The sequence below is a fragment of the Ischnura elegans genome, chromosome 2 (genome assembly GCF_921293095.1).
Source record: "Ischnura elegans chromosome 2, ioIscEleg1.1, whole genome shotgun sequence".
Taxonomy (NCBI): Eukaryota; Metazoa; Arthropoda; class Insecta; order Odonata; family Coenagrionidae; genus Ischnura; species Ischnura elegans.
This window is the reverse complement of record NC_060247.1, coordinates 147,380,852-147,400,415: the sequence shown is the minus strand read 5'-3', so window position 1 is coordinate 147,400,415 and position 19,564 is coordinate 147,380,852. Positions and strand designations below refer to the sequence as shown.

Sequence of the window (19,564 nt, the reverse complement as noted above, 5' to 3'; positions counted from 1 at the left end):
AATAGCAATTAATATGAAATATTCGACTGCCATTTCGGAGAAAATAAATGTAAAAACCTAAATGTAGCCTCCTATGTATTTATGAATTATGCATAACAAGATATTATATAATTAAAAAAGAAAGACATGGCGTTGAATTACAGGAAATACTAAAACAGTGCATATAATTTATGAATTGTAAATGGGGTACCCACGAAATACTCAACAATGTCCTTCACAAAAGTTTTCTACGCACAGTACAGGAGGGCAAAAGAAAAGGTTGGAGAAAGGTGTATTTACTGGAGTGTCGAGTATTACAGTGCAATTATATTTCCTATTTACTAAGAGGACAATTTCCAACACAATGGGGAGTGATTTTTGAAGAGTAAGGATAGGAACGTAGAATTCCAGAGAACAATATAGAGTCAGAAATCAATGTTAGGTATATGGAGAGAAATGATTCAGATCTAATCTGGAGGAACTCTAACATATTGTAACTTATAACTTATTAATAAAATCAACCCAAATTATTTATTATGTTGATTCAATTCCATGATGTCACGCCTGAGACAAGTAATTATGGTAAAAATTATCATCCATTTCAGATAGATTCTAAATAAAACATTGAATACATATATCCTCTGTTGAAAGGGAAGTAGTAAGCATATGTCATCTTTTTCTCTGATTATTAGCAGTCAAAATAACTTGCAATATAGCAGATGACCATATATATATGCCTCCCTAACATACTGTGTTTACATTGCTCAATTGTACATACATACATACATGGAATGACGTGCTGAAAATACACTATTTGTTTAATTTTTTGGCTTGAAAAAAGCAAATATTGTAAAAAATACAAGCATGCCACCCTCGCATTGATAGGGAAGGAGAGGACCCATACCAGTGGGAAACTTGGAATTTATGGTAAAATATCGAGAACAAGAACGACAGTCCCACCCCGATCGTATTCCCCATGTCACTGCCACCCAACGCAGACCAAAGGCCGACCTGAGAGACCATTGTATGTGTCCTGGAATCCTGGGTAATATTTCTCTGAAGATACTGATGATTCTTGTAATACCAAATCAATAAAAAATAACACTTACTTATCCCACGCCGTCATGAAAGCAGGTTCAGGAAAAACCAGGGCTTATATTTTTGAAGTAGGCAACTGACATCTGATTACATACATTTACAGGGATAAGTTAATGTAAATTGTTTCATTGCAGGTAAATGAAGGCGTTGCATTACTTGAGCATTGCTAACCTTAATTATAGCAGGAGCTAAGTGAAAGCGTGGTTAATTAAGTGATTATGATCTCCATTTAAACCTGACTGAGTATTCTCCTATTAAAAATTACTCTGGTTAAGGAACCATCTTGTACCTGGCAAGACATTTTTTAATGAATACCTACAAATTTGTTTTTCCACAGAATTTTTTATTAAATCACCACCATGATGATGTTGTCGGGACACAAGTCACTCTCGGCTGAATCGCCGCCTGATGTAGGGCAGCCTAAAGATTAACTGATATGAGGGACGTAAACTGTTGCATCGGAGACAGATCTCTCTTGGGGGATAACTGGCATCAACAATAAGGGAATATAAACGCCGCAAATCCTCCAGTAAAGCCCCACTCTTGAAAAAAAATAATATAAAAGAAAATCTTATAAAAAGAATTCTATAAAAAAAACAGAAATGAGGCAAAACGATGTATATGAATTGACTGTATAGAAACTTCCAGACCAGTAATTATTCACTTTATTAACTAAAAAATCCTGTACCAGAGCCCAGATGGCTAATGGCACCTTCTCTCCGCCTAATATGTATTAGGGCATTTTCTCATCTTCTTTGGCATCAGTTGGACTAAACACTCAACTGCAATTCACCTGGAATGAAAAGAAAATTTTGATCATCTATCAGTCCAAGAAGATTATCATGAGTGCGTGAAATATATTTGGCAATAAAAATTGTAATCAGTAACTAGAACCCATTATTATTTTATAAATTAATTGGTTACCATTACAAGTATATTGAAAATAACTATCCTGAGCATTTTAAAAATTTAACAATAGGTTTGTGGACCATAGTGAATTTAGTTTATTTTAACAACAATTTAAGACTATTTACTATGTATCCGCAAAATGCATAATGCTTATAATTTAGAGTATTCAAACAAGAGTAGAAGAAAATATCAGATATCTGACATTCAACTTAAATGATTTTGATCAGCTAATAGTTCATGAATATCATCAGCCATGCGTAAAGTATTTAGATATACAGTAGAACCAGGAAAACGTGCTAACGAGGAAAGTAAAAAATAGCAGTCGAGGTAATTGCAATCTGTGGAAAAGTCGTCGTAATTACAATTACTATCGGTAGTTCTCGTAGGATCGCCTTCCTGAACTCTTTTCACCTTTAAAATAAAGAAAATGGGCGCTACATTGAAAAACAATACTATGTGAATAAAAATCACAATGTTTCATAGATTTCCCGAAGACAATTACATGAAAACGGCGTCTTTCTCCCGTGATTTATCCTATATGTATTTATAGAAAGAGGACAAGTAAGGCTAAGTCATTTCTTTTTTGTCACAGCATACTCGGAGAATTTAACAACAAACCTAAGCATGTCAACGGGTTGTATTTAAACATCATAGAAATTGGACAAAATTATATTAACCTTAAATATATCGATATATCGAATAACAACACGCAAGATTATTAGAATATGACGTAATTACAAGAAGACTTTATATTATACAATTGAAATTTACTTTAAAAATTTGTGTAATGTCGTCTGCTTTCGTGCCGAGATCAAGTATTTTTAAGCTAAGCTTCGCATGCAGATCCAGAGCATTGTCTGCTCCCACAGCAGTAGTCAAATACGCACGTACCCCGTAGCACTGACATAGAGTTTATGAAGTACGTGCAGTACTGCTTTAGATAAAGTGGGAAATGGATAAGACTCATTTCTTCATCATGATAACTCGTGTAATAGCAACAGTTGCCCACTTGTTAAATTTGTGCATAGTGGGCACTCCAGAGGCAACAGAAGGTGAGGAGCTCGGGGTGGGGAAAATTGGGGCTTCTCATTGGCTGTAGTTTTGCATAGTCAGACATTCCTGATAAATTCATCACGTCATAGGAATTGAGAAATGCATTTGGATAAATCACGGTCGAAGATAGATATGTAGAATGAATGAAAGAATGTTAATGGCTAGTAATAATAAATTAAATCATGAATTCGGAGCTTTACGACCCTTAAGAAGATACTGGTGAACAAATTCCGGGTTGCATCACGGCTAGCAATTGAGTGTACTAACAAGAAAGCGCAATTTTTTCAAACGTACTAACCAAATACTTTTGCCTGTATTTTGTTCCGATGGTACCGGGACCGAGAGAAATCGTCGTACTAAGGAGAAAAACGTACTAACAAGGAACGTACTAACCAAGTTCCACTGTAAAAATTTGTAATCATATAGCAAATATAATCAGCTGCAATTAAAAAAAAATCAATTGGTTACAGTCATTCACATACAACAATGACACACAACTTTGTTCTGAATATGCATAAACTTCTAATGTCGAAGGAGGACGTTAAATCAATTGTCGGGAGCACTCAGTTGAATTTGTAAGCAAGTTTGTAGAACGATCTTGTGTGAAACACAGTGTGGAAAAAAAGTAACTGATTTATTTTAAAAAGTGTCGTGTGTAAATAGATTTGTGTACAGTGAATGTAAAAAGTGTTCATAATAGGGTGGTTTCCTATTATTTTTTTACTGCCTCTATCGATAGATTATTACTCCTGGAGTACGTATTTCATGCTTCTGGATTTTTAAATGACGATATATATTTTTCGCAATAAAATGAAAAGTGAAAATTTTCAAGCGTGCAAAAACACGACGGCTAAGTATGAATGCTGGGAAAAGCCCATGCGGCGTCATTCTGGTTCCAGCTACCGCCGTGTAAAGCCACTATGGAGCAAGGCTATGAGCGCCGCTATGATGCATGCTGCTAGCAGGTAGCAGAGTACCCTGCTAGCTGGTAGCGCTTGGCTTAAATAAGGATTATAAATACCATATCAAACGAATGAAACATTCCGACCTTAGGCAGTTTTAAAAGGTGATTATTAAGAGATGTTTCCCTGAGCTCTGTGCCTCATGCATGCATTGGTAATCTCAGATGATGTAAAACTCCTATCCATTCGTATAGAAACTAGGTCCCTGTGACGTCACGTGGAGTGGCATCGCATGGGCGCCAATCTTACCTTTTTCAAATGGGGATAAAGTTGACCGTTGCCATTCGTCTGAACTGGGATTTCTCAAACCAAATAATTTGTATATCATGAATACACTAATAATGGGTAAGGAATTGCAATCAATGCCTTTCGTTTTCTTTAATGAAGGAAACTACCCTATTGGACATTCTCCATGAAGGAGTAGTGTCAATGATTGAATTTACGTGGTGTGGACATAAAAAGTTTTCAATCCTCCACCTCACTGATAAGCACCATCGAAGATACCGTTGGTAAGTACATGAATTTGAATTTTAGTTATTTTCAATTGTATTTGACAAAATATATTTTTCACTAATGATGTTTCATTAAGTTTTTTCATGTACTTTCATTCGTGTGGTTCCATGCAATATTTTTTGCACAATTCAGCATAATGAAATTTCTGTTTAACAAACCTATCATGGCAGTTCATAGAATTTTGTTATAAAGACATTTCACTGCATTCAAAGAGGGATAATACGTGAAAAATAAGAAAATTCACCACAAAATTCAGCTTCCAAAAAGGCAAAAAGTAGTCATACCACACACAGCCATATATTTTAAACGGCATACACTAAATTTGTTATTCATTCTCACCCATTGTTAAACCATAGAACTCTTTTGATAAACTTTAAACTTTGTTAAAATAATCGTGAAAATTATATACATCATTATTTTCACTGTTCAACATAGATTATGTCCTAGAGACATAGTTGGTCAATCTTAGATATATTTCTCATTCTTATTCCAAATCTGTGCTTATATTCTTTTTATGACGTCTATTTCCTTAGGACAGCTTAATGAATATTTTTCCATTTACAGAGGTAGTCATTTAATTCATTCATATCTCGTGATAGCATCATTGGCATAGCCAGGGGGGGTGTCCAGGGGATCCAAACCCCCTCCCCCCCCCCAGGATTTAAAAACAAAATTATTTTCCTTCATAAAAGAAAATGAAACATTGAAAAATCATGAATTTAAAAATTATTTCTTTAATAAATAAAGTTTTGTCGATTATTAAAATTAGTTGAAAAACCATTACTTTGTATCCTGTTTTTCAAACATTTTCCCCCATGGCTTCGGACCTCCCCCCCGAAAAAAATTCCTCGCTACACCACTGGATAGCAAGTGAAAATGAAACTTTCCTGCCTGCACATGAACGTGTTTCATAACCACAGCCCATCTCACACGGTGCAAGAACGGCCGCATTGAGGTACGTTACACTCCCAATTATATCCTAGTGGGCTGAGATGACAGGGAGAAGAGACGGCACGAATAATCGGAATACACGGATAAACCAAACTTTGACTTTTAATTTTTTTTAATATTTGTAAGGGTGTCTTGATTGCTGTCTCGTGTCAGCTCGGTTCCGCTCTCGGGGTAATGGAAGAATCGCAGAGTCACGTTCGAGTGATGGGTCCAGTATCTGAAACTCATAACACGTTGCAACCTCTTGCGTGGGATCCATCCTCGTGCATGACTCTATATACTCATGCTATATATTGTAATGGTTCAAGCCCCATTACAATGCATTTCTACTCTGCGCATTTTCTTCCCTACCAGTTTACCCGCTCGTTCCACGACCTTTCCCAAAACCCAACCCCCAGACCATGGCCCGTGGAGGAAGGCGTGGATGAGTAAGAGGGGATGAATGTGTTTTCGCCGATTTTTGAATGGTTGTGTGTGAGTGTGTGTGTGGGAGGAGGGGAGCTCGGGTTTTCCCTGAGTGAGTGGCGTGTTACTCCTCCCTTTCTTCATTGTGCATTACCCCACCCCAACTTGAGGTATAATAAAAGGTGGTGCGCGTAAGAGAACCGAGAGAATTCTTAAGTGACTGTCGGGCGGAGCCTATGCCCAAAATCAGTGCGACGCACGGCAGGAGGAGACAAGGGGCCCAAATATTTTCAGAAAGATTGATCTGGAAGAAGAATCCCCCCCCTTCCGAAGGAGCAAAGGACCAGCTGAAGAGGACGCATTATCTCCGTTCCGGATGCAGCTTCCTCCAACAAGGGAGAAAGGAGTGCAGTAAATGGAACGAGAGAGTGTTGGATCCAACCTGGTCCAGACTCGGACTACGATAAAGTAAGATTGCAGCTATTCCCCCCCCCCCCCCCAAAGCCCCCTCGTGTCTCCTGCCAAGCCAAGTTAAGACAAACAGTCACGGAACGCACCCGTTACATTAGTGAAAGTGAAACTAGTCACCAAGTACAATTAATGTTCGCACCACAAATTTACATTCGACAGGATGGACTATCATTTACCTCCCCAGTCAAGAAATCATTGAATTTGTATCATATTTACGTGTTCACCACTGAATTTTACTTTGTTATCATCATTTTCTATATTGATTTTCATCTAGAAACCAAGTTATATTGTTTTTTTTTATCATTGATGTTTCATGAGTGGCTTTCACCAATTCATATTTCATTAGCGTATAAGAGGGTTTCTTTTGTTTTTGTCATATGCAACCTTATTTGTGTGAATTATATTTTGTTTAATTGAAAGTGTTTGAGTAAGTGTTTTGTTCTGATTCCTCCACGGGTCACCCCATGGAAAATATCCTTCGTCCTTCCTTTCGCCCCGTCCGTTTTCCTTCCCGTAAATGCGAGTTGGACGAGTGCATCAGCGCCCGAACGTCACCCATCAGTTTGAATCGGGAACCCCCCACCCGCAATCATCTCCAAAGAAGGGGAATATTTTTTATTTATGTGAACTACGAGAAGTGAGTGGCATAGTTTTGTCCCGTAGGTCCCATGCGGGAGGGATCTTCGCGGATTTGTATATTTTTTTTTTTTTTGTGCGACGTCTCCCCCCGGTTCTATTGTGGTATCCGGGCGAGTCGGGGGTGGGATGCCACAATATATTGATCATTAATTACACTGGGGAACAGCCATTTTGCAGTCTTAGATCTGTGACTTTTTCTGACTAACTTTTAGTCTCTGAAAGATTCTCCTGGTTCATTTTCGGAGTATTACTCTAAAGAATATCATACGACCATTATTGCAATTCCCTCTCCTGCATGTTCCATTCATCGTGAAATAAAAATGCTGGAAGATGGTCATGTAAAAGTTTTCAGGAAAAGCAAATTTATGAAAATAATATCTGCGAGACAAAAATGAAAATTAGTTCCAACACAAACAACTAAGATTACTTGAGGAAATAAATTATGCATTTTTAACATGATCACATGGTTTCGAAGAAAATATTTTGTGAGAACAAAAATTTTTCAGTTGTCATCATCTCCAAGGAAAGGAAACGGAATACATTTTCCGTATTCCATGAAAGATATAACGTAGTATCGCCAGAAATGGTTCATCAATTATATCACCTGTTAATAATTTTCACTATGCAAAACACCATTGATTTTAACCCTTTTACTGCAGCAGCCTATTTCAGGTGGGATGTACGAAGACTGCCAAGGCTATTTTCCGGAATTAGCAACATTTCAGGTTTAAAAATTTCTCAGCTACTTAATAATATTTAATACTTCTAGATTTTTTCCCAATTCCTAAGATATACTTATATCTTATAACCATAGATAGATTATGGGGGCTTACTTAAATTACAGCCGATAAAAAGGCCACAATCACAAAAAAAGTGAAAAAATTTCGCTCAACCAGCAAGGACTGATATATCAGCCCGTTGGCAGTAAAAGGGTTATATCAATTTTTCAAATTGTTATCTCGGATATGTTTAAATGTTTGTTCAGAAATACCCCCCCACCACCTTACCATCTTCCCCCTACCCCCCCCCCCCCTTATCAAACATCTATTTACGCTAGGTCTTTTTGTATCACCCCTTGCAAAATATGGAATCAATAGGGTAGTTACCTTCATCAAAGAAAATGAAATGCATTGACTGCGATTCCTTACCCACCATTAGTGTATTCATACTATACAAATTATTTGGTTTTAGAATTCTCAGTTTAGACGAATGGCAACGGTCAATTTTAACCTCATTTGAAAAAGGCCAGATTGGTGCCCATGCGATGCCACCCCACGTGACATCACATGGACCTAGTTCTATACGAGTAGATAGGAGTTATACATCGTCTGACATTACCAATGCATGCATGAGGCACAGAGCTCAGGGAAACGTCTCTTAATAATGACCTATCAAAATTACTTAAGGTCGGAAAGTTTCCTTCGTTTGATAGGGTATTAATAATCCTTATTTAAGCCAAGCGCTACCTGCTAGCAGGGTACTCTGCGACCTGCTAGCAGCCTGCATTGCAGCGGCGCACATACCCTCACCCCAAGGTCACCTCACACGGCGAAAGCGGGAACCAGAATGATATCACACAGAGTTCCAGAGAGCATTTATTACTATTATTATTCCCTCACCCAACGAACAGCGTTCAGTGCATCTTTGCGTGGTGGTTGAGCGTGCTCTTCTGCGAGAAGCGCTTGTGGCACACACAACACGCAAAGGGCCTCTCCCCCGTCTGCACCCACAAGAGAGTGTGCAGGCGCCACAGGATCTCGTCTGGGTTCGATACCCGTGATTCTGTTTCCCACCCATGGGTGGCGGCGATGGCAAGGATCCTAGTACGGTTGAACCCAATGTTCCTCGTAGTGGTCGAAAGAGTCGGCCATTCAGACCCCAATGTGAGTAAGAGAAGGAGCTCGTGTCCCTCCCACCTGGTGAGCTTCGGGGAGTCCTTGTTGTTTGCCAGGAGCGTAAGCAGCTCCAGAACCTCCTGGTCTGCGGGTGTGGGCAGCATTCCGGGCGCGGTGGCCGGGAGAAGCTGTCGAAAGTCTTGTTCCAGGGAGAGGGCCTGGGGAGCTGGCTGCGATGCCGGAGGCTGTGACTCAAGGTATTGCGATGGTTCTTGTGTGGAAGGCAGCAATGGTTTTGTAATGATAGGAGAAACATCGGCGTAAAAATTTAAATGTCATGCTGAGCGAACAGAAACTACATGACAGAAATAATGAATTCTTAAGGCCGTTTTACACGGGGCATGGAATTGTGCAGATTAGAGCTGCATTAATTTCTAAAGTGGCGTGGAATTGCACGAATGCATGAACGAAATTAGAACAGGGGCTATTCTGCCATCTCGCATCCACGCATTCTCACATGTGTTCCAGCAATTCACCGCTTTACACGACACAATTTTGATTGCGCCTTCGGACGTACGTCAGATTGCGCAATTCCATGTACCCTGTAAAACGACCTTTAAAATAGTAAAAGAAGAGATTTGTTAATATTGTCAAGCCTATGATTTTTCCAAAGCCCTTGAAAGAGTTCTGATGCCCTGAAATATTATAATCACCTGGAAAGCATCAACAATCTCAATTACAACATTAACATGTTATCCCTCAAGCCGTCCCAATAGGCGCATGGCCGAGGGTGAAATCAATTTTTTCAGGCTGTGTAACTGATTAAATTTGTATATGAGAGCGTATGGGTTGGAGAATTGCCAAATTCGACCCAGAAATATGAATATGAAATATCAAATCAAGTCATCGCACAAATTCAATAGAGTTGAATAGTTTTTGCAGATTGCTGTGTGGAGCAAAAGCAGACTTTTTTCAGGTCTTACTTCATTAAATTCACAGAGTATTCTGAAAAGACAAAAAGGCCCACATGATTCCACGATATCACAGCTTCACAGGTAAGCAGACACCCTCGGGGAACTTCAGAGAATCTCTCACGAATTGGATGAGAGAAAATTTAGAATTCCTTACACCTCCAATTCGAAGCATTTTCCATGAGAGGATACTTTCAGTTCATGACTTTACCCGTGCGGTTTGATGGCACTATGGCTCTTTGCGTGCTGGGTCAGGTCACTTGCCTTGACGTACCGTCATCCGCAATCCCCATACGCAAAGGGGAGCTCCCCCGAGTGGAGAAATTTTACAACATTCCAAGTTATTACCACGATGGATAAGAATTTTAAAACACCCAAAATTACTTATATACTTTTAAATAATATTATATTTATGTATATAAAAGGACAAGGAATATAGGCGGTCCCCAACTTTCGCACACAATGCGTTCCCGAAAATGTGTACGAAAGTCGAACCATTGACTTCCATACTAATTAGGGTTTACGTTCCAAAAGAACGTAATATACGTACTAAAACCTTTTTTTCACGGATTTTATTTCAATTCACTAAATTTTAATAATACGTCAATAAAACTCCTCAAATCATCTAATTTCTTTCGAAAATACGCAGAGAATGTAAATAAAAGTTAAAAAAAAAACAAGAAATGCGTTGACTATCGAGTGAAACATCCTCTTGGCGTTTAAGTTGACATTCCACTTATTACGTCCACTATAAATAAAAAGACATATCAAGAAGCATAACATAATGTAATTGTTGAACCCGCGCTCTGGATACCTTTTAATTTTTACACCAAAATTCGACATTCGGCAGGTGACATTCCTGATCGCGTATATTTCGCATGTTATTCAAAAAAGACAAACGAAATTCGGTTGATATATCGTGCAATATCGTTGCTGAAGGTGAATTAAACAGCACTCAAACGAAAAAATTCAATTAGAAAGAAAATCTTACTAGTTTTATTGAAAGCTATTTTATGATGTCTAGTCAACTTTTTTGAAAAATATCTTCAATGAAGGCTTTCTTCTTCTCTTGATGAAGGAGCCTATAGCAGGCAGTCCCTCTCTCAAATAAGTCACCTAGATTAGACTCAACTACCAACAATTCCCTTCATTGTATACGTTCGTATTGTTCGCATATACTGCCATTTGAAACAATTGAATGTTGGGATGCGCACTGAACATCGCGGGAATTCAAAATAATTACATACCCACATACGAAAGTCCAAATTTAGCGTACGGAAGCCAAGTAAAAGGTGTCAATTTTGAACGTACGAAAGTGTGAATTGTACGAAAGTCGAGGACCGCCTGTACATTAGTTAGCACATGTTGAATTTAAAATTTAAATTTATTCCATGCAAGCTAAGACACCGTTTAGACCTCATAAGCAGATGTTGAAGCCTACTGGAATTCTATTCTTTGTGTTTTTGAAACTTACATTTCGATTCTGTTGGTTTGCCTGACATTCCACGTTTCCATGCAGTCATAAAAAATATATTAAGCTACTGCCCTAATGATTAAGAAAAACACAAATTTAGGCCAGAAAATGGGCGTTGAACTGGAAAAATTATAGGTGAAACGAATTTGCAAAATCAGAAAATACCTACACACACAACCAAAGCACCTGTAAGTCTAAGAAATTTCACAACACTTTCTCTTCTCACTGCGGCTATTAAACGCTGGCCTGCTCAAAATCACTGGCCCCTAGTCCTGGATCTGACTAGGCTGCTTGCTGGCAATATCACCATGCATCGTCTAGTTAGAAGCAGCTGCTGAACAGTGATTTCGTCTTATAGCGCACTTGGTTGTGCCTCCAAAGTGGACTGGAGTTCGTCTTCAGCCACAGCTGACGTAAGCGACGAATTAGAGCGTGTGGTGTTTCTATCCTTTTACCTCACGCAAAACAGACATGCGAGTATTCTGCCTACACTGCAGGATGTGTGCAATATTTAACACTCATTAAAATCGAAGTGCAGAGACATTCTGTTTTTTTTGTTATTTTTGTGAAAGCAGGACTTTCACGCTTTTGAAGAATAATACAGTGATAGAGCTCTTTACATCGTAATGGAGGGGACCAAAATTTGGTCTATTTGATGCATGGAGGTTCACTATAGAGAGATTTTAGTGATAGGCACCATTTTTACATATCCCTCAGAAATTAAGGCACTAGTGTCTTTTAAACCATCATATATATGTGTTTAAACAAACATGCATTTACTATTTAATAATTGCAGAAAGCGAGTGCTATCGCATGATTTTTACCATGATCAGAGAGAAAACGATGTGATCTCTCTTAAGTCAACAGTCACTTAAAATGATTAGGATAGTTGAACATCTTTTTTCTCATTTACTGTTAGGTATGCTCTCATATGGAACAAACCGGCACAACTAATGGTTAATGTGAAAATTACAACATATTAAGGGTGTATGTATAAAAAAAGGTGAAATGTTTAATGCTTAAAATGTCATTTAATGTACGAAATTGCAGCTGCATTAATGGTCTCTAGTTGCCTCGCTACAATTTGCAGAGGTAGTTAGGCCATATTGGGTGTTTCTCCTTGGTGCGATAAGTGGAGGTTTTACGATATACGATATAAAGAGGTTAACTACATAGAGGTTTGCCAATAAATTTACCTGTAAATCTGACAGGAGCGTAGGCGTGGTATGAAGTATGGAGGTTTATGATATAAAGAGGTTCACAACATAGAGGTTTTACTGTATTAATATTAGGTAAATTATAAAGGCATAAACCATAAATCAAAATAATTACAACATCAGAATATTGTGACAATGAAAACAAATGATTCATTTTCCATTGTTGTACGTATAGTGCCTTAGTATATGCACACATTCACTACAAACTAATGTGGTATCTGATAAAATTAAGATTATTTTTAACGTGAATAGATAATCAAGTTAAAGTTATTAACGCATGCAAAATCTGATTTCATAATTCTCAATATTCTTGTTGCTACAGAGATTCAAAGTTTGCGAAAACTACTAAATTCATTAGCACTGTAAGAATGCTCTGCGACTTTAATGAAGATTTCTCGGCGCGGAGTTGAGAATCCACAAAATTGAAATGGAACATAAATCAAATCAACTACGTCGTTCGCTAGTAATCTAGAGCTTGGATAATAAAATGCACTGAGAAAAAGATACATACTAAGTGATACATAGGTTTTCCTAAAAACGGGACGAATAGTTTACTGGCACCACGTAAACGTTTTGTTTATTGGACTCTGACGTCATGCTTATTTGTTCCAAAAACGCGTAGGCAACCCAACATATTCACAATCTGCAGTCTGACGTTAAAACGGCAATATTTTTGCCAAATTTGCATTTAAGCCCCAGCATAGACCAATTTTCTAACCACTTCCTCAGTGTGTCATCATTGGATTCTGTGCCGTGACGTCACACACAAGCGTTCATGATGACATTGTGTTTTCAGGCAGCTGATGAAGAGTTATTTCGAAAGACTCATACCTCCGTCATAAAAAACGTCATTCATCCACAAAATTTCCATTGAATACATAGAGTTCTTTCTCTAGTACTTGAACAAAATCATGCATGTTCCCCATTGCAGATTCTCCCGGTCGTTGGACCCCCTGTTCCATGAAGAATGCACTCAACATGAACTCCTACGCTCCAGTCGTCTGCCAGACCACACTCCATTGAGTGGTCACCAGGGTTTGGGAGTTTTTATTTCCTCTCAATACATTCACCTCCTCAAGGAGGAACTCCGAGAGGAAATCTGAGATCCTCCTCCGAGAGGGGAGAATAGGAGAAGGGAGAAAGACGAAAAACTCGCACGCGTTTCTGAAGCCAGAATACTCCCTCCCGATCGAGGAAGAGGACATTTTGTCGTGGAGGAAGAGCTATTTTGAGGATTATTTCAGGTAACCAAATGTTCTCCTCTTGTTAGAGCTATGCTGTGAGGACTCTGAGAGGAAATGAAAAGTGGGTCCCAACCGCCATTAGGGTCCCTCGGCGTGAGAGGTCCGATCCTTTCCTATTGTCCGCGTGGGGATTACCTCGGCCCATTCCGGCTCTCAGTGTCCCACTCAACGAAGGTGCTCATGGTCACTTATTTGTTTATGAGTTAAAATAACTAAAAACGCTCATGTTGCATTTATTGAAAATCAATGCGAGGAATTACATTCTGTTTGTTCTGCTGATTGGTTCCAAATTTTAAACGGAATTCTAGCGTTCATATTAACGGAGTTGATCATCACCTAGAACAATTTTTGGAGACGCTAAGGTTAGATGTTTAATTGTTATTTTTATAACTTACTGGCAAGTTTATAGGAGCGATATTGTAATGGTTTACATCTAAAAATATACGTTACTCTGTTAGCTACATTCTAAGTGTACATTTGCGGTGAAATTCGATAGAATATCCGATTTAACTTCTAAGAAAAAAGCCCTCGTAATGTAATAAAATATGATTCTCTCAGTTCTTTGTCGTGAGCCAAAATTACAGCGACTATTTTTTATAACCTCTTGCCAACCTTTGAATACAAAGATATTACAAACGATTTTCGCTATAAATACTGATTATTGCATATCCTAAAAAATCGTAAATTTAACCCATTTCTTCCCAACGTTGCGTGAACGCAACGCAAACTTTGCGATTTTTTCTCTCCGTATTTGTTATTGATAAGTAGTTAATGTTTTTAGTATAGGTAGTTCAATGCTTTCTTAAATGCTATGAATTTTTTCACGGAAGAAATTTTGTAACTTTTGTTCTTACAATGGCCTTTTCATTTATATGTAAGTTGTTATTTTAGGTTATCTTCAAAGTTTACATATTATGTTAAATCTGAGACACTCGATGATTATAACTCTCTGCAAATACAATGATGCATTTGTATTCTAGGCCATTGCAACAGATTGTTTGAATTTGACTATGTGGTTCTCAAATTATTTAACAATAAAGCAAGTGTTGCGTTAACGCAACGTTGGGAGGACCCCGGTAATCTAGGGAAACGGCGCGCCGCGGCGGTAGTCGTGTAGAGCGTTTCTTTTTGGACTGAAAAATGAAAAGCTTATCAAGAATATGTTACCTTTTTATGGCGAAACTTTAGTTTCAGGCAATTGTGCAGTATTTTAGTCCTAAATATACATCTATATAAGTGTTGAAGGGTCTTTACTAGGATGTTTGGCAGGTGGTGAGTTTTTACCGAGTTGTGACTGTTTGATATTTTTGACTTCACGTATCGAGCAAGATTAAATCAGCGTTTACTTGTGCTATAGTGGAAATTTACTGTGACCTAAACAAAGGATGCATAAAAACTTTGCTATACAGTTCTCCAGAAAAATGTCCAGATTTCTGTAGGCGTCTGCAATTCCAAGACATACTGGCATTCTAAGTTAAGAACGATCTGTTTACCACAGTTGACAAGTATGTTAAAAGCAAGTGAGTATGTGAGGGTTAGCAAATAGATCGTAAAGTCGTATTTACGTGGTGTTGTTGACTAGGATTCAAAGGGAAGGTAGTGGGAGGGTAAAATGCATAGTTAGGCTGGGCGGGGATATCCCGGCACCAATGGGTCTGCGTGCACAGCGGGGGTTGGCGAATGAGCAAAATGAATGGAGAGATAAGAGGGATCACATTATCGCATTATTTTCTGAGAAATTCATGCCCACTGGCTGCTGACGATAATGAGCTGGTAAGGCTCCAAATGAGGGTGCAGGTTATTTCGAAAGAAATTTTTTGAGAACTATGAGTGACTATGAATGCATTGGGATACCAAGAAAAATATTTCTTGGTATTTTGACTCAGGTAAAGGGCTTTCTGGGTATTACGGTATATAGAAGGGGCGATGTTCCGTTCCATCTGCTTTTACTGTATCTGTGGTTGTCTGTTGAACAATCGTTCCCTCCAAAGAACCTGAACTCACATTTGCAGCCTAAGTTGTTCACTATCGCCAGTGATCATAGTGCGTGAAATTCTCAGAAAAGATTCCAAAAGCGTGGTATTTCTTCCGTTCTGATGTTTAGTGGTTATAACACCTTAGCATAAAATATTACTGGAGTAAGGACGTGTTCCTAATGTGCGTCAAACGATGTTCCGGAAGCGTTTTGTTGAACCTAAAATGTTCTTACGCCTGACTGGTAACAAAAGTTTGGACCAGGGGGATAAGTTTTCTAAGATACGTCCATACTTTGCGAGCTCAACCAAATATTTCTACGGTTTGATCCAATTTCTCATAAATTATCTTTTGACGAGAAGATGATGCCATATTTTGGCGAAAGTGAAGGAGCAATTACTCATTATTAGCAGTCACATGTTTAGTGATTACCAAAAGTGCTATATTCATTTACATACTGATTGGTCCTCTAAAATTCATGAACAATACCAAGTTTAATCTATATTTTGGGTTAATTATATATTTGGGTTACAATAAAAGCAAATTATTTGCAAAAATAAAAGAGTTCCGAAAGAAAAGCAAAACGGCTCATATTTTATTCATGCACACAAACATTCTTGAATAAATTTTAATACAATGCAAAGAAAGAAAATGTTGTTTTACATCGAAAAAACTGACATATTATGTTTTTTTCACTTTCCGATAATCTTAACGTACAGAGAGCGAAAGAAGAAAGTGTAAGGAAGAGAAAAAAGAAAAGTACAGGTCATAAGTGGTTCTGATTTTTAGTAGTTTTTAGTGTTAGTCATCGGAGAATTTCGCAGTTGTTCACAGCCCTGCGTGTCTATGCCAAAAATTTCTCCAAAAACTATCCCGCATGGCCCAAAAACTGCGCGGAATAATTTATAAGTGCTCTCCAAAAATGTTTCAAATATAGTTAAAGTTACTAGTCATTTTATATTCAAAGTTTTGCCATTTCTATCACTTCTACAGTTAACTCTTTCGCTGCTGTTCAATCTCCGGAAACCTTCTCCTCACATGCGGCGAATATGTTAAAATGCGTTTCGTGGGCCCATGGAGCAGGTACTTCCAGGATGGGTGTGGTGCACACTCTGAAGGGTCGCTAATCCACGGCCCTATCCTGGACGAGCTCAACCACGCAGGACTGTCTCTTCGACCCTACCAGCGGGGGGCCTACCTCCGGAAAAGTGACCACTCTGACTGCGATTTCAAATTCAATCACTCAATCTGATCATCAAAAAATAATTGTTTTCATCGCACTCCCGCCAATCAAGCACGTCTTTGAACCGTGTTTCTACGATGAAAAATAACGATTTTGTTAACTCTTCTAGAGACGTGGCTGCGGACAACCGGAAAAATGGCCATTTTAGCAAAGTTAACAAAATCGTTATTTTTCATCGATGAAACACGGTTCAAAGACGTACTTGATTGCATGATTAGCGGGAGTGCGATGAAAACAATCATTCTTTCATGATCGGATTGAATGATTGATTTTCAACTTGCAGTCGGAGAGGTCACTTTTCGGGACGTAGGCTGCCTGCTCGTAAGGTCGAGGAGACGGTCCTGCGTGGGTGAGCTGGTCGCGGATTAGCGACCCTTCGAAGTGCTTCGGCGAAAGAACTGACCGCATGTCTCCACTCTGTCCAGAGCTCTGCCACATGTGCCGTAAATACTTTTTTGTATTGCTCTAGCTCTTTTGGGAGGAAACTCTTTTCGGAGGAAAGCCTTTTCATTCACCTCTTGACATATGCTGGAGGAGAAAAAAGCTCTGAGAGTTTTTTTTATTTCCTCTGAACAGAGTTCTCCTCCCAAGAGTTTCGGAGGTAAGGAGTTGGGAGGAATACCTCCTGAGTTTCCCCCAAGGAGGACTCCCAAACCCTGGTGGTCACCTGCAGGGGCATCGCCAAGGAACTCCTGTCTTCACTCCACTGCCGCTGTTTGGTTGAAGCAACAACTTCTCAACCTGCAACCATGACAACCTAAAAAACAATAAGGAAATTCTTATTTTAGAGAAACTGGGCCAAAAACATCCCCACCAGCCAAAAATGCTTATTTTCTGATTGTACGTCTTTAAGAGATATCGTAAATATAGTACAGTGTGTCCTCGTTTAACGCCATCCAGTTTAAAGTTGTTTCACGATAATGTTGTCCAAAAATTGAAACCCTTCATCATTTAACGTCGTTGCTGCTTCGCGATAATGTTGTTCAAATTACGCGCGACGAAAAAAAATTGAATGGCAAATAGGACGCAAGCGCATCTGATGTATAGTAAATATTACTATATTAATGCGATTGATAATTTTCGTTCAACAGAAAAGGTTGGCGTGGGTAGCACATGTTAAATATGCATCTGAGCGAATAATTATCTATTATCTGAACATTTATCTGATTCCAACCGAAAAAAATGTCCACGAAGACGAGTGGCTATCCTGGAGGTTCTTCAGATGTGAAGAAAAAACGGCGACATTAGAACAAAAACTTGATATTATTAAATGAATTGAAGAAGGTGCAACTGCTGGAGATATCGGGCAAGTTTTAGGTTTTCAGCTTGAGTTTTTACAATTAAAATTTCTTCTGTTACTGAAAATATCAATGTTACGCCATTAAAATACTTTCTCAATTTAGTTAGTATATTTCTTTTAATAATGCCTTATTCCCAACCTTTTATCGTTCCACTGTGCATGAATTGTTATCATGCTGAAATTAATAATGCTTCTCGCGATTTCCACCGGGTTAACATTTTGATTGCCGGCTGCTAAATTTTAAGCCCTACTGAAAAATCCAGCCATTTTTTACTATATTCGTACATTTTTTAAAACATTAGCATCAAAAATATATTTTTATCGATGTGCATTTCAATAAAAATGGACTTTTCTCTTCTTAATGAATGAGTTGAATAACATTTATTGCTAATTTTTAAATATACAATTTAACAATGAAAACCTACTGTTTTTGAAAAATAAAAACTTTGCAACAATGTACCGCCATAACATGCATAATAATTCTTTTAATATGCTCAATTTGAACTATTTAAAGCATGGAAATCATAGAAAAGCATTGTTCCAAGCAGAGCATTATAAATCCTGGATGACAAAAAGGGTCAATCAACGAACAGTCCATTGGCCAAAAGAATTTTCATACCAAGTGGCCTAAGATGAGGATGTCGGAAGCTACAGAGGACTTTTCATCCTCAGGACATAAAGTGAACTCTTTTTCCATAGAGCAGTTGATTTTTGAAAAAAAAAAGAACCCCTATGCAGTAAACTGGAAAAGTACCTCGGGCGAAATATTACGGCTTCACGAATACAAAGCCAATTAAATGGAAAGACGTAATATTACGTCCATGGCAATCCTCAGAAGGATTAGCAGGACGTAATATTATGTCCATGGCACGCAAAGTGTCAAAGAATCCATAGCATCATGAAAAGTGACTCACCCTTCACCCTCCTGCTTCCAAGTGTCAGATTTTTTTTCATTTTGGCCTTCTAATTTATATCTTTGGCCTGGTTCAGGTGTCTCCCGATTGGTCATGAAGTCTGCTTAAAAGTTACGGTTCCGATAATCGGCCTCCTCGGATTCTCCCCCTGGAAATTCTGCATTCTTTATTTACGAAGAAATGGATTGCTAGGAACCAATTCAAATTTTTTATAGTGTTTCTTATGGGGAACACTGCATCGTTTAACGTTGTTTCGCTTAACAACGAGTTTTTCAGGAACGAATCAACAACGTTAAACGAGGACTCACTGTATTACCGCCCACGAAACGAACAACCTGCAACACCTCCCACTTTGCCTTTTTTCTCGTGCGAAATTTGAAAGATTAGACGTTATCGCGAAGCGAAGGTGCGA

At 38.4% G+C, this 19,564-nt stretch overlaps 1 protein-coding gene across 5 annotated transcripts; it reads right to left on the bottom strand.

Annotated features, from left to right (window-relative positions):
- Positions 1–1,153: 1,153 nt before the first annotated feature.
- LOC124154767 lies at positions 1,154–18,007 on the bottom strand. Of its 5 annotated transcripts, XR_006864021.1 has the most exons (4): positions 17,561–18,007; positions 8,600–9,086; positions 1,766–1,870; positions 1,154–1,619 (listed from the first exon to the last, which is right to left on the bottom strand). XR_006864021.1 is itself a non-coding variant. In XM_046528665.1 (3 exons), the coding sequence occupies exons 1-3, from the start codon at positions 17,615–17,617 to the stop codon at positions 1,848–1,850; spliced, it is 567 nt and encodes a 188-aa protein (XP_046384621.1). In that variant the 5' UTR covers positions 17,618–18,007; the 3' UTR covers positions 1,728–1,847. The 5 variants fall into 5 exon arrangements, 3 of the variants coding, with proteins under 3 accessions (XP_046384621.1, XP_046384623.1, XP_046384622.1); XR_006864022.1 differs by lacking the exons at positions 1,154–1,619; positions 17,561–18,007 and adding an exon at positions 9,843–9,969 and having other exon boundaries at positions 1,728–1,870; XM_046528665.1 differs by lacking the exon at positions 1,154–1,619 and having other exon boundaries at positions 1,728–1,870.
- Positions 18,008–19,564: the final 1,557 nt, after the last annotated feature.